Raw genomic sequence first — 16749 nt, 5'->3', positions numbered from 1 at the left:
GTGTGTGTGTGTGTGTGTGTGTTTGTGAGAGATTGTTTAAAAAAAAGCAGGAGACTCAAGAGCATGTGCTTTCAATATATAATAAAATGTCATTTCTACACACTTATGGCAAGCCGTTTTAACATTTATTTAAAATAGTATTTTTATGCTGCAAGTATTTGGATACTACAAACTACTATCTTTTCTATTTATTGACCAAACTATTCATTTGGTAGTTCACTGTAAAACCCAATAAGTTAAGGCAACTCAAATTAAATAGATATACTTTGAATTTATTACAGGGCATTTGTTCATCATTCGATTCTAAAAGACATTTATTGGATACCAGTGCTTATTAACTAGACACTCACCTACGCTACCTATTACCTAGATAGTAATACACTCTTTCATTAGAAACTAGCACTTATTGATTATCGATACTTTAATAATAGTAATTAAATTAATAGTGCTTATTGATTAGTTATATTTATTCTGTAGCTATTTATTCTCTAGATACTATTCAGTGTCAAATGTTGTTTTACTTTTATTTATTTTGCTAATAAGATTTTGATTTAACCATTACTATTTGGCTGTAATCTTACAGTGATTAGTTATAACAAAATACAAGTTTAAAAAAGTAGTAATAGTTGACATGTTCAGATGCAAAAGCCTGTAAGTGCCATCTGATTTTTTTTTTTTTTTGAATGAGCATTTTTCTCAATCTCTTATGTTTATGTTCAGTTATTTGATTTTAAAGTGGACCAAAAAGAACCTATTATTTGCCATAAAATTTAACAAAAATTTAAACCAATACAGGAGTAAGAAAATAAATGCTCATTTCAGAAGAAAATTTCAGATAAAAATTTTTCATCTAAAATTTTCAACTGCAAAATAGGCCAGTGTCTAAAAAAATAGTATTTTTTGTATGGCATAGTTATTTAAATATAAACTACACCAGAGGAGTTATACACTAATACTGTAGTTATGTGCTATTTCTAACGCTTAAACACTACCATCTGCTGGATGTAACTGGAAACACAAGCAACTTTGGCAAAAAGAAAGTACTACTGTATATATAAATTACGTCTGCTGAAATTGTCCACTTTTTAAAGAAAAATATTAAAATGAACCCTCAAACATATCCAGATGGAGTGCAGATTAAAGAGTCAAAAGGCAAATCATTTACAAAATCAAATGTTTCAATGAAGGAGGAAAGCAACATTTTGGATTGGATTGAAAAAACACATTCATTCTATATTTTTATGCCATTAAATGAATGTCCTTTTTAGACATGCACTGCTTAAGTCTAAACCAGTTATTGTATTGGCTGCTGATAAACATGTAAAAAAGAAAACCGACAAGTATGTGAAAAAGCCAGACTCTTATTCATTGCACTGACAATTCTCACCCACTTGAGGGCATCAGTGGAGTTTTATTACATTGAAGCTTAAGCGAGAGCTATGAAATGTGTTCAGTTGATATGAGAATTATTCTTACTTGCAAGGACACTTGTTATCATCAGAAATTAGTAATGCAAGCTCTAAAAAAATACATAAAATTACAAAAATGTATCTGCATATACAAGAAAATAAACTGATATTATTTGTAAAAGAACTTAAAAGCCCTAATGCACTGTAAAAAAGTTGACTCAAGTCAAACAGTAACTTGCTGCAGAGCTGACTCAACTTTCAACCTAAATACTGCACTTGACTCAATTTAAGTAAACTCAAAAATGTCCTGAAGCTGAAGTCAACTTCTTTTTCACAGTGTACTTAAAGGGACAGTTCACCCAAAAATAAAAATGTACTTACTATTTACAAGTGGTTGTAAACCTTTGAGTTTCTTTTGTAGAACATAAAATAGGATACTTTGATGAAAGCTGAAAACCTGTCACCATTGACTTCCATAGTAGGAAAAACAAAAACGATGGAAGTCAATGGTTACAGGTTTCCTACATTCTTCTAAATATCTTCTTTTGTGCTCCAACAGAAAAATTAAACTTCCAAAGGTTTAGAGCAAGTAATATCTAGTTCACACTACAGATCGTCGACGATCGGGCTATGATGGGGTGAAAATCTGCAAGGTAAAAATGATCAGGATTGAGCCCAAATGCAGTCATGCAGTCTGAACGGCACAGCAAACAGCAATCTGCTAATGTTTGAAGTTATGTAGCGGGAACTAGGCTTAAGTGATGAGTAAACCATGAAATTTTTTTTGTGGGTGGGGGGTGAGGGTGAACTGTCCCTTTAACAATAATTGTACATCTTTAGTTCATAAGTATTTCTGGTGGTAAAATAAGTCTGTTTGTTATAAATAAAAAATACCTAAAAAAGGCAACAGCAAGGCCATGTATTTGTGTAAGTGCTACGTGTTCACAGGGCTAAAAACATAAAGTAGAAGATTAAAGAAGTGCACAGTTACTGATACAGACGCATTTGCTTTGACAGATGCTTCTTACTCTTTTTATCTGTCAATAAACTGCAGGTCAATCGATGTTGCAGGAACCAGCAGAGTTCGTGTGATCGGCTTCACAGTCTTTCCTGAAGGGTCTGGACGCACTTCATAGCGTTTGATTAACTGCAAATTAAAAAAAGAAAGTTAGTGGTATGCAATATTGACGAACAATGTCATCTTATTACTATTATTATTAATTATCAATAATGAAACAATAATGACTTTTTGCTGAGTATGCTGGTTTAGGTTTGGTTCATGAATAAATACAGAGTGGGCCATTTGTATGGATAAAACTTAATAAAATGGGAATGGTTGGTGATATTAACGTCCTGTTTGTGGCACATTAGTATATGTGAGGGGGCTTATTGTAAATAACTAATAACGTTACGTTTAAAACCAAGCACACCATTGTTTTTCTTGTGAAATTCCCAATAGGTTTTTTAAGGTGTATCCATATAAATGGCCCACCCTGTAGATGTGCATTAATATAAAACTAGATTATTGAATCTTTGGGTAAAATGTTTAGGAGAAAACCAGAATCGGGAAGAAAAAAATCAGGTGTTGCTCTGAGACACAATGTAATTCTGCTCTGTCATTGTTTGATAACTCACACTAAGTATTAACCTATGGTTTGAAGAATTCTAGTTCAAAATTAATAGCAGATTTGTGATCAAGCTAAACACTTCTGTTTGTGTGAAACAACTTTTAAGTTTCTTTTTTTAAACATACAGGGATTTAGCTTTCATTTCTTAAATTCATCTGCATTCAAATAGACTTCAGCACTCACTGAATGGTTTGGGTTTTCAGTTTTTACCAAATAAATTAATAAATGATGTTAACTGGTACAAGCTGGGAATGATATGCAGGCAGGTCTCACAGTCATTCTTTTAATCAGTAGATCATTACCTATATTTAACAGTAACAGTTCATGTTTGTATTGTGTATTTTGCATGTTCCACGACCCCAAAATTGCACTTTATTTTCAACTTTGTATTATTCTGTACACTTTTCAGTAAAACTCTTTACATTTAAATAAAAAAAAATATTTAAGGCTGCTATTTAAAATCCTAATTCATGCAATACTGAAAATTCAAGCATTTATTCATCCTCTACAAAATAAAATTGTTCGGAAACATGTTGAAAACCGGTAACCATTGACTTTCATAGTATTTTCTTTTCATACTATGGAAGTCAGTGTTAATGGTTTCTAACACTCTTCAAAACAATTTTTTAGACATATAAACAGGAAAAAAGATACCCTTAAGGGTTTGTGACCACTTGAGGGAGAGTAAATAGTGAGTGAATGTAAATTTTTAGTGAACTATCCCTTTCATATGTAAACCTTACAGTATATTCTTTCAATTTACTATGTTAAGTAAAGTGGAATGAACTTATGTAGTAAATTAAAAAAAGATCAATTTAAAAGTCAGTATAAAATTAAATTTATGAAGTCAATAAAAAAAAAAGAAGTAGCTTCATGATCAACAAAAAAATGCTGGTGGCTTGGCAAAACTAATTCTGATCTAAAAACACTGATCACCAACATTTAAACGTTTTTATGACATTTGTTATAACATTAATCTTGGTTACTAATTGACAAGCAAATTATCTTTGTAACAGCAGAGAAGTCTGGGCTAAAGGTGAAGGACTGCAGATTTGTCAAAGATCCAAAACTAACACACTAATATGATGAGCTGATCTGGGTCAAGACAATGATTTACTGACACCGAGGGGCGGAAAAATTTAGTTCACTTCAGATGTCAGTCAGATTCTTAACTCAGATTTGAATGTGCCCTTCTTCTATCTATTTGTAATCAAAGACTTGCCATTAGTTTCAATCATCTATATGGGACCACAAAGTACAATGTGTGCTTTGTTTTTAATGAATGGCAGGAGACAATTTCGTCATGAGAACAGTACGAGAACACTGTGTTCATCTTTGAAACACCTCTAAGACAAATCTTTCATTTATCCAAGAACAGACTGTCATGTTTCTTTCAACGGAGCAGCATCAAATTCTTCAGAAAAAGCTCACCAAGCTTACAATAAATTTCATATTTGAAATCACCACTGACGGGCGACGCAGTGGCACAGTAGGTAGTGCTGTCACCTCACAGCAAGAAGGTCGCTGGGTCGCTGGTTCGAACCTCGGCTCAGTTGGCGTTTTGTGTGGAGTTTGCATGTTCTTCCTGCATTTGCCTGGGTTTCCGGGTGCTTTGGTTTCCCCCACAGTCCAAAGACATGCGGTACAGGTGAATTAGGTAGGATAAATTGTCCGTAGTGTGTGTGTGTGTGTGTGGATGTTTCCCAGAAATGGGTTGCAGCTGGAAGGGCATCCGCTGTGTAAAAACGTGCTGGATAAGTTGGCGGTTCATTCTGCGGTGGCAACCCCAGATTAATAAAGGGACTAAGCCGACAAGAAAATGAATGAATGAAATCACCAATGACATCTGACTCATAACTGTTGTTACTTGCACTCAAGCAGTGCTCAAAATCAAATCAAATGTGCAAAGTCGGTGCTATAGCACAACGTTAATGTAATTAAACACATACAGTTGAAGTCAGAATTATTAGCTCCCTTTTAATTATTTTTTCTTTTATGAATATTTTCCAAATGATGTTTAACAGAGCAAGGAAATTGTCACAGTTTTTTAATTTTTTAAAAAACCATGTAAGGTCAAAATTATTAGCCCCTTTTTTTGATAGTCTACAGAACAAATCATTGTTGTACAATAACTTGCCTAATTACCCTAAACTGCCTAGTTAACCTAATTAACCTAGTTAAGCCTTGGAAGCTGTATAGAAGTGCCTTGAAAAATATCTAGTAAAATATTATTTACTGTCATCATGGCAAAGATAAAATAAATCAGTTATTAGAAATGAGTTATTAAAACTGTTGTGTTTAGGAATGTGTTAAAAAAATCTGCTTTCCGTTAAACAGAAATTGGGGTAAGAAATAAACAGGGGGACTAATAATTCAGGGTTTAAATAATTCTGACCTCAACTGTATATTAATAAATGATACATTTTAATACAACAATTATTGGGTTGCTAAGTAAAATATCAATTGTTTAAATCAGGGCTGCTCAATCCTGTTCCTGGAGATCTACATTCCTGCAAAACACAGCTCTCACCCTGATCAAACACACCTGAACCAATAAATTAGGACCTGAACAGCACTTGATAATTACAGGCAGGTGTGTTTGAAATGGGTAGCAACTGAAATCTACTGGAAGGTAGATCTCCAGAAACAGGGTTGAGCACCCCTGGTTTAAATCATCGTCAATGCACCGTGATGCAACAAAACATTGAATTGAACCGAATCAATAAAGTAAAAAAGGATTAATGGAGTGTTTTCTAGCAAGTTCATAAAAAAAAAAAAACCTTAGTATTGCCAGCTGTGAAAATATAGTACATAAAACGCCGCCTCCCCATCGCAGCAAGTTTTTTGTTGTTGTTTGTTTTTCAATTTCCCCTTGCAATCCCAAAAATAGAGAAAACAGTAGCTGCCATTTTAAGGTTAGTGGAAATTAGTGTTTATTTAGTCAACAAAAATAAAGATGAAAAATGTTTCTTGTCTGTGGCTTGAAATGAACAGAAACTTGACTGGTCTGTTATGCCAGTGACTGAAATCTATGAATGCACACGCTCTGAACTGCTCGTCTAATAAGTGAACAGCACAAATGAATAATTTATGTTGGTTAGTTTTTATCTTTTTAGTCTCTTCCTTTTTCATCAATTGCTGATGCAAGCATCTAATAGTATCCACGTCTTCCCGTCTTTACTTTAGTCTTAGAAAAAAAGGTAGTAAGCGAACATTTTTGGCTCTTAATTTCATTGATGAAATTAAAACTGATGGAAAACTATCAATAATTGATGTGCATTCTAAAGGGGAATTGAAGATCAGAGTTTATTTTTATGGCCATTCGTTCTATTCAAGCTATTCAATCAGAGCAAACGCATAAAGTGAGCAGTTATGAAACTATTGAAACTATGAAACTATGACAGTTATGAGTGTTGTTTACCCGGGACAAGAGAAGGTACATCTCCAGTTCAGCCACTCTGCGGCCCAGACAAGCACGGATGCCGAAACCAAACGGCACGGACCCAAAGGGATGCTGGCTTAACTGTTTCTGCTCTCGGATCCAGCGCTGTGGGAGGAAGGCAAAAGGATCGGGGAACACCGTCTCATCGTAGGACACCGCAAAGTGGCAGAGGTGGAACAGAGTCTGGAAAACACGGAGCAGACTCATTTATGGCTGTAATGTTTAATCCATGTTATGCTTTGTCAGTTTGCAGTTCAGCTTACGTTTTTAGGGAAGAGGTGATCACCAACCACTATTTCATTTTCTGCAACAACACGAGCATTTCCAGGAACTACTGGATATAATCTGAGGACAACGTCTGGAGAGTTAATTTACAACACTTTTTAACACAACATATGTATTTTCTGCTACTGCACCCCCACAGATCATATATTAATGTTGAAATTTGATACAACCATTTATTTGAAGTCTCATGTTAACCCATAATGAGCTGAAGGTCTGCTATAATGATGCTCTCTGATCTTGATTATAACTGTTTGTTCAAATTTTAGCTGATTTTCATCATGTATAATATTGTTTAATATAATTTTAGGCTTTATTTTGATTTCAAGGTTTAAAAATGAAACACAATCCAAATGTTTACTGCTTCTCTGGCTTTTTGACTACATTCAGAAAGTGACTACATTAAAAAAACTGCAAAATATACGTTTGTAAAGTTTTTTTTAAGATTAAATGAAGCGTGCAAACATATTTCCCCATGCTTTTGCAGATTGTAAATTAAAGGATACATTTTAAACACCTCTTTTTGCCATTAAACTGATTTTTATTTTAATATAAGCATAAAAGCTGACAAACATGGATTTCTTTCTTCTTATTTTTTAAATACAAATTTCCATGGCTCTTAGTACACAAGTTGATGCACATTACTACATTTTTATTCCCAATCTCAGCCAATTTTGATTTTCCACAGCCAGCACAAGCCAGAGCCCTAGGTTTCAGAGATAGGCTGGACTGACCTCCCCAGATCCCAGACCTGGATTTTAAAGCATTTTAGAGCTTAATTTTACTATTTAACAATGATGAGTATTATGCATTTTGTACCATGATGACAACAACTAATAAGCTATTAGGCATGGACCAGTATACGATTATGAGGATATGATAATCTTGGATAAAACTGTTCGCTGTTTTAATGGTATGGTAATGACTGCTCTAAAATATATATTTTTAAATGTCTGAGTAAAAAACTAAAACTTTTGAACACAATATATTGTATTTTTTTTTTTATATTTTGGAACAGTTAACATGTCAGGCTATTTAATTAAAACATATCATTGACTTCTTCATTACTTTTAAAAACATAGATTTCTTCACAATTTAAAGCAGCGTCTTTGAATTTCTTTTCTGCTGGAGACACTGTTGTCCTAAAATACAAAAACAAAACCTTCATAAAAAATTTTGCACATACCGTAGGAACGATATAGCAGAACATTTTGGCAGATTTAAAAACCTTGACTTTTCCAAACCGCAGTATACCTTGAAAACGGTAATCGTCCCATGCCTAATTTAGTGTAATAATGTTTTAAATAACAAAACATTTGGTCTGGCATATTTAGAACAAGAATCATTTAATGAAAATACTAAAATACTAATTAATTGTCTTTTCAAATTTTTATACTTCACCACTCACCTTCATCCAGGTTTTACCCATTTTCTGATAATGTATTCTTTTCTATAATATATCATTTACAACAACATGTTTTTGACCTAGGTACGTTATACTGGACTGTTTTTCAATTTCCTAGCATTTATTGTGCTATAAAAATCCCTTTTGTAAGTGACATTTTTTAGACACTTTTAAACTCAGCATCATTAAAATAGACAATAGTGTTTGCTTTGTTCATCAGCTCTTTTCATTGAGGATGCAAGGCTGTATACCTAATACGTTTCTAAAGGTGTAATGTAGAGATATGTATATGCTTTACCGAAGTGTCTCTCTAACGATGGCCTTCAACAGTGGCATCCTGGTAATGTCATCACTGCTGGGCGTCTTGTCACCCGGACAGACGCTGACCACCTCCTCATGCAGCTTCTGCTGAATCTCCGGCTCTCGTGCCAAATGATACAGAGCCCAAGAAATAGTGTTTGAAGTCTACATTGTGGACATAAAAAACGCTAAAGCTCAGATACACTTATTTATTTATGTTAGTTTAATATCAAATGCTACAAATGGTGTCATCCTTTATGCCGTTTCTGTAAACACAATAAAAACATTATCAATGCTTCGCCTTTGTAAAGAGTGAAGATACTTACAGTGTCGACACCAGCCAGCAGAAGCTCAGTAATGCTTCCCAAAACCTCCGTGAAGGACATCTGTTCACTAATCAGCAGGTGTGTGAGATACTCGCCCTCCACTGGACTACCAGTTTTCACCTTTTCCTGAATCTCGGTCATCTTCTGTTGCACCAGTTCATCCGCTGTGTGAAAAACAGCATATTTAAGCATGGTGTTTTGGAAAAAAAAATATTTTATGCCCACAATGGCTGCATTTGTTTTATTAAAATGACAATGAAAACTTTATTATTGAGAAGTATGATAACAAATTTGCTGTTTATATGTGTGTGCTAAAATTTTAATTTATATTTTTTTATTATTCTATTTTAATATTTTTAGATAATTTATACCTTTAAGGTTTTAGTATCATTACTCTAGTCTTCAGTGTCACATGATTTGCTGCTCGGTAAAGATGTCTTATTATTCCCAATGTTGGAATCAGTTGTGCTGCTTAATATTTTTGAGGAATATATATAAAATTGTTATTTATATTTTTTTCAAAATTCTGTAAAAAAACACATAGAAAATAAAGTTTATATAAAAATGTCTAAAATTTACTTGAAATCTTCTTTGACATTTCAAATATCTTATATTTATAAATAGATCAAATTAATATATGATCAGTATTATACTGATTAGACATTAGTATTAGAAATCCTTGCTATATAAGAGTGTAATTAAAATCTTATTAAGCCTAAACGTTTCAAACCAGTGGATATACAAATATTTTTAATAATAATAGTTATAAAAGTAGTCATTTATTATTATATTTTATTCATGACAGTAATAAAAAAGACTCACCAACTTTGAACAAATGGTCCCAAACAGCCACAAAATGCTTCCAAAAAGGCATATAGGGCCAGAGAAATTTAGGAAAAAGGATCACAATGGGAGAAAGACGAAACATTTCCCCCACAGAGAAGATAAACTTCTGCGTTTCTTCGGGAATCTCGTCATTCAGACACCCCATTCGAGTTTCAAACAACACTGAGGATATTCCTTATAAAGAAAAGGGAAAAAATAAATTAAATGTGCAGTGTGATTTACAATATGGTAAATATATATGTATGTATATGTGTGTGTGTATGTATATATATTGTTATATTTTAGGTGGGAGGCTATAACAAGCTGTCTGTATAAACAGCACCACACTGTCTCTCATTCAAACACATACACAAACATAGACAGCACAAAAGAAACACACACACACACACACACTTAAGCCTTCGCAACAGGGAGAGCTCACGCTGAGCGGAGCAGAAAAACAAAAAAAAAAAAAGCACTTTTTCAACGGTCCCTTACTGAGAGCTCCTCTCAGAGCGAACTCTCCCGGCCAAACACAAATGAGGGCTTAAGCGGAGCAGTGCTCGTAATGTCGAGCGAGCGAGCTAAAAAAGAAAGACAGATGTGAAACATAATCAGCTTTGTCTTTTTGAAGAAAACACACTTTAGATCTTTTTAGGGTAAGAGGTTTTTTTTTTATTTATTGCCATCTATAACTGAATGTGTGTCAGGAATATCGAAAACAAAACCAACTGAACCGCGCTTCTTTCTGGCACCCCCCTGGATATATAGCGCCCTTAGCATTTGCCTATGGTGCCTATGCCACGGACCGGCCCTGAGTTGGCTGAGTGTTGTAAATACTCGCGCTCACCACCCTCGCGACAGAGCGCATAGGAGGTAAATGACATCAGTACATAATAACCGGTTATGATTATTACTGAACCGATACCGAAGAAACAATTAATTTTGACACCCCTAATATATATATATATATATATATATATATATATATATATATATATATATATATATATATATATATACACACACACACACAGTATATATATATATATATATATATATATATATATATATATATATATATATATATATATATATATATATATATATATATATATATATATATATATATATATATATATATATATAAAAAAAATTCTAATTATAGTTCTTTTCATTGACTTTAAAGTAAAATAACTGAACATAAATATAGAAGGCTGACGCTGAAAATTTCAGATGGCATTTAGAGGTTTTGCATCTGAACTCTTCATATATATATGAATGAATGATTTTGAGATATTGAGTTATAAGGTTTTTGCATTCCATATAGCTAACAGTATGTGTGTAACATTTGTTTTTTTAAATTAAAATACTTAAAATGTTAACAACTTATCCAATAATGTAAATAAGTTTATGTCATCATGATGATGATTGTCATTTAATAAGAATATGTCAATAACTCAATTTTGTCAAAAATGTCAGATAGAACCTTATAATTCTAAGGTGAATATATATTTGAGGCAATACTAGCATTTGATTGAATCTATATATTCAGGATGTATATAGAATACTTTACAGGTTTTCTTTTGACATTGAACTATGACATAAAGTTAGATACAATCTATGAACTTGTCAAGGCCGATGCTTTGTAGAGGATAACCAGATGCATGTGTTATCTAAAATACGACACTAGCCCTTTGTACTCACTTGATTCACTTGAACCACAGTTTGTAGCAATCATATTTGGATCGTTATATTTCAGATAAATGAGGAAATTTTAGCACTAACACACTTGTTAAACTTAAAAATAAATGTTATACTATATATTAAAAAAGCAAGATAATCACCCTAAGCAAGGATATTACAAACAGCTGAAGTCAGAATTATTACCCTCTCTTTAAATTTTTCTTTCTTTTTTAAATATTTCCCAAATTTTGTTTAACGGAGCAAGGAATTTTTCAGAGTATGTCTGATAATATTTTTTTCTTCTGGAGAAAGTCTTATTTGTTTTATTTTGGCAAGAATAAAAGCAGTTTTCATTTTTAAAAAAATACATTTTAAGGCCATCATAATTACCACCTTTAAGCTATATTTGTTCTGCGTCTACAGAACAAATCATCATTATACAATAACTTGACTAATTACCCTAACCTACCTAGTTAACATAATTAACCTAGTTAAGCCTTTAAATGTCAATTTAAGATGTATAGAAATGCCTTGAAAAATATCTAGTCAAATATTATTTACTGCCATCATGGCAAAGATAAAATAAATCAGTTATTAGAAATGAGTTATTAAAACTATTATGTTTAGAAATTTGTTGAAAAATCTCTCCGTTAAACAGAAAATGGGGGAAAAAATAAACGGGGGGCTAATAATACTGACTTCAACTGTATATACCATATTTTGTCTATTTTATATATCTTAAATTACATTTGAACTTCCTTACAAAGACATCTAGCTGACAAATTGGTAAAACATAGTGCCTTCATTATCTAAAATATGACAATGACCTTATATGCTCTCTCGATTCACTTAAATCAAAAATTCATTAAACTCTGTTAATGGGAATCTCAGGTTCAGTTATCTAGAGCTTGAAATGACCCATTATGTTATACCTTCGAAGGCAAACTTGTACAGCTCTCCAGCCACGTCATACACCATAACATCATTGCCTTTGGTTGTCTTTAGCTTAGCCATCTTCTCAATAAAGTCGCTCACTACACCATTAATAGCATTGGTGTAGTTGGACACATGTTTCGGTTTCAGCATTCGAGGATTCAATATGCTTCTGATGCGCTGCCACTCTGGACCCATTCTGAAACACAACAAAAATACATCACTTTCACACCCTTGGCTGCACTCTTAAAAAACTTTTCTACAAAGGGGTTTTCAGAGACATCCAGAATACAGAATCAAAACAGGGGTAATCATGTGGCAATGCTCTTTGAATAAGGGATTAATAAAGATTTACAAAAAATCATTAGTCCAAGACACTCGAGGCACTTCATCACCCTGATGAAGACATGTTTGCCGAAATGTGAAGGTGCAGCGCATGAGTCTGTTTCTTAGCCATGTTAATAAAGGCTTTTTCACCTACTTTTCAAGTGCCTTGAACAAATTATTTGTTTTTGTATATTTTGTCTACCATATATATATATATATATATATGAGCAATATCACACGAGTAGCAGTGCGATATGGCTGTAGTGCCGAGTGCCTTAGTGCCCCCACCAGTGCTGATATACAGCCATACCGCACTGCTACTCGTGTGATATTGCGTTTATACAACAGTTTGACGGCATAATTGTGTATATAAAAACAAAATCAAACATAGAGAGTCTCAAAAACTATTTTGTATGAGGAACTACAATTTTTACATATTCAAATCATAAGCTGACAGTTAAACAGTTAAGCGTGCATCTTTTAAACTTTAGATCTGTAGGGTCTGCTTTTTGCTGGCTGTATGTGGGCGGAGTAATACACAAAGGGTAAAGAGGCTGTAAGAGTTCTGATATTGCAGAATATCGCACGGCTATCAGCCAATCAGATTCGAGAACCAGACAGAACTGTTGTATAAATATTAAATGTTTACCATTTTCATAATCCACAGAAACTTTTGTTGCATGAAAAGTTTCCATAGATACATGTTACATGTTCTTAATAGAGGTTCTTCAACACTAATAAAGATCCACTTTATTTTTTATGAGTGCAGGATATAAAGGCATTTTGGGATTTTATATTTACATAATCATTAATTATAAGGTATGGCTGATCTGTGGTTGTAGTTGGCCTCTGAACATTCATTCATTAATTTTCCTTTGGCTTAGTCCCTTTATTTATCAGGGGTTGCCACAGCAGATTGAAGCGTCAACTTATCCAACATATGTTTTACACAGTGGATGCCCTTCCAGCTGCAACCCAGTATTGGGAAAAACATCTATACACACTCATACGTTACAGCTCTTTTAGTTTATTCAATTCACCTATAGCACATGTCTTTAGTCTGTGGAGGAAACCGGAGCTCCAAGAGCAAATCCATGTGAACACCAAACTCCACACAGAAATGCCAACTCAAACCAGCAACCTTCTTGCTAACCACTGAGCCACCATGTGGCCCTGGCCTCTGAACACTCAAACAGTTTTATATTTTGGAATTCGTTTGGGTTCACTGCAGTTTTATTGCAATTCTATATTTACTCCCAAGGAAATGTGTTTGTGTCCTAAGATTGACATTCTTAAATAGTGTTTGTATTTGCTGATCAATATACATAACATGTTCAGTCCTCAGTCAAGTTTTTATAATGTACTTAAGATTATCTATCAGTTACATGCTGCTAGCGATTTGATACACGTTCAGACATGTGCACAAAGTTTGTGGCTTTAACTGCAATAGTGTTTATGTACATTTTGTAGAATGACTGAAAGCACATAATGTTGCAATGAAACTTGTGATGAAATGAGTGTTTGCATCCAATATCAAATAGAAAGCATATTAAATGCAAGTAAAGTGTCTGCTTTAGTGATAAACAAAAAAGTCAATTATAAGTGAAGTAATGCTCCAAACTGTAACATTATGTTTCAGTGTAATGGTCCTTACCTTTAAATCTTGATTAAAATATTAAATATCAAAGGTAAAACATATTTGTTTTCATGGCACTCTAGATATTATGAGTGATGTTACGAGATGTTAAAATAATTGTGATAATCATTATTGGCCAAGCTTATTTTTGATATGTGGTGAAAAACTGATTAAAGTTTTGTCAGGTACAATAACGTTTCCATCAATTGGTGTAAATTTGGTGGGCAAACTATAAAGGTTTAAAATGTGCTTATATGTAGTTTGGTGCTGCACTGTGATCCTGAAACAATGTTTGTGTTAATAGTAGTAGTCCCACTTACTCTGTGAGGGGTCCATAGGCGTGATTACGGAGTTTCCGGTAGCCTCTCCAGTGTGGCATATCTGTACGGATGGGATGACGACCCTCCTGCCGCAGAACTTGCTCTATGAGGTCTGCACTGGCCACATTTACAATAACCAATGGCCCATATTTGGACTTCCAAAGCGGCCCATAGATTTTGCTGTGCTCTATCTTAAAAAAAGATTCAGTTTGTGAGTGTAACTGTACAAGACCAAACATAAAAACAGCAAATTAAGTGAAGATACACACTTTAGCAAGTTAATAACTCCATCTCATATTGCAAAGCTTATTACACTATTATTATTATTAATTTTATTAACTAAAACCTTTCATTAAACACATATTATTGAAAGCATCTGAAAATCGAAAGGATACATTTGGCTTATATGTTCTGTTGTCTGCCGTGTGTTTGATATTAACAAATATATTAATAGCCTGTAATAGGAGAATGAATAAAAACAGGTAAATCACACACACACACACACACACACACACACACACACACACACACACACATTAAAGAAAACCACACTGGAGCCTCTACCTTTATGATATCAGCTTGTATGCCAATATCACCTATAATTTTCAACTGTTACCTCAAAATGTAGGGTGAAACAATTCTGTCAGTTAACTTGTTAAACACATTAAGTTATGTTATTAAGTTAAATTATATTATATAAAGTAATAATGACTGCATGTGTTTTCAAGGACTGTAGACGTTTTCAGACAGGGAACTGTCATATTTTGGCAGTGACAGTCTCTTTGAAAGATGCAAACCGCGAATTTATGTTATTTAGAAACAATTAAGCCATTTAAATGTTATTGATATGCAACAATGTGTCAGTACGACAACGAACCTTTACAACGAGCTTTATAAACCTGTACCTGCATCTGATGAGTCGTTTGAAAATACCCTTTTCCAAACAGCCAGTATAAAGATGTCAGAAAGCTGGGACCATCCAAGTCGTCCATGGTTTTCTGTTTATCTCCACCTATTAGTGTACTGGTCGTCCGAGCATTGAGAAACATCGATGTCAGGCATTTTATTCCACTGCAGTCTTGCTTACATAAAAATAGTCCAGTCCTCAGCAATGAGTTGGAAAACATATCTGATCTCGTAGTCCAGCACACTGTGTTGATCAGTCTTGCTACAGCAGTAATGGCAGTCTGTACAAAAAGCGACTCTCACACACGTACTGTGCAGATGAACTTGAGTAAACTCGATTGTTACCGTGAGCAAATACTGCTGTGTTGAGATTCCGTGAAAGCCGCCGGTGTTTACACGCCTCTTCAGTAACCACGGCTTCTGACAGAACACGACCCTTGCTCTTGTAGATTCGTAAGCAGCAATGGAAGAAAATCGCGTTGTTTTATTGTAATGTACTGTGATTTACGGGTATTTACAGTCTGTATGACCATTGTAATATTATTTTGAACCAGGTTTCCAATTCCAAACCTTAACTTAATAGCTATTTTATAGGGACCCTATGATCTCCCATGATGACTGTCAAACTGTACTGTACATCGTGTTCACTTACCCCAAGCCCACCCCTAAACTCAACTCTCAAATAAAACTCACATTTTTACATACACTACTTTGATTTAGAAGCTGTTTTCCTCATCGACCAAAACATAAAAGTCTCCTCAAGCACAACAAATACTGGTATAGCCTTATTGCAGTTGTGGGGACACTTTGGACATATTTAATTGTAGAGTTTAAATAAATGTATAAAATCTATTAGGCTCTAATCCAGAGATGCCCAAACTTGGGCCTGCTGACCAAAGTTGGCCCTTGGTAACTTTTATTTGGCCTGCCATCCCATCTTACAAGAGATTTTTTTAGTGGGAAGTTAGCCTTATTGCTGAGCTACAAAAAACAAACAAATAAATAAATACTGTGAATGATTGTGTATTGATGTTTCCCAGTACTGGGAAAATGAATGAATAAATGTTATAAATAAATCTTTTTAAAAAAATTACACTGTCACTGATGGATAGAAGACAATGCAGAAGACACCAGCAGAGGTGCAGCTGGTCTAGCCATCAGTGTTTTTTTTTTTTTAAATGGATACTAGTGTATCTGGCTTTGATCTCCATTGTGTTAAAATAATGTTTTTATTGTAATAAGTTCAATATAAAATATGGTAAAATCTATTTATTTAGTAACACTTTACAATAAGGTTCATTAGTTAATGCATTTACTAACATGA

The 16749-nt window shown here is 33.7% G+C and overlaps 1 protein-coding gene across 2 annotated transcripts; it reads right to left on the bottom strand.

The window, feature by feature from the left end:
• Positions 1-1375: 1375 nt before the first annotated feature.
• On the bottom strand, positions 1376-16082 carry cyp27a3 (cytochrome P450 family 27 subfamily A member 3). 2 transcript variants are annotated; one of them, XM_073912079.1, is made up of 9 exons: positions 15425-16082; positions 14520-14706; positions 12236-12435; positions 9615-9812; positions 8793-8956; positions 8465-8631; positions 6743-6824; positions 6459-6662; positions 1376-2556 (listed from the first exon to the last, which is right to left on the bottom strand). In XM_073912079.1, the coding sequence occupies exons 2-9, from the start codon at positions 14576-14578 to the stop codon at positions 2443-2445; spliced, it is 1188 nt and encodes a 395-aa protein (XP_073768180.1). In that variant the 5' UTR covers positions 14579-14706; positions 15425-16082; the 3' UTR covers positions 1376-2442. The 2 variants fall into 2 exon arrangements, with proteins under 2 accessions (XP_073768180.1, NP_001116749.1); NM_001123277.1 differs by having other exon boundaries at positions 1996-2556; positions 14520-14710; positions 15425-15833.
• Between the last annotated feature and the right edge of the window lie 667 nt (positions 16083-16749).

The sequence above is a fragment of the Danio rerio genome, chromosome 9, assembly GCF_049306965.1.
Source record: "Danio rerio strain Tuebingen ecotype United States chromosome 9, GRCz12tu, whole genome shotgun sequence".
Lineage (NCBI taxonomy): Eukaryota > Metazoa > Chordata > Actinopteri > Cypriniformes > Danionidae > Danio > Danio rerio.
This window is presented reverse-complemented; position numbering and strand designations above follow the sequence as displayed.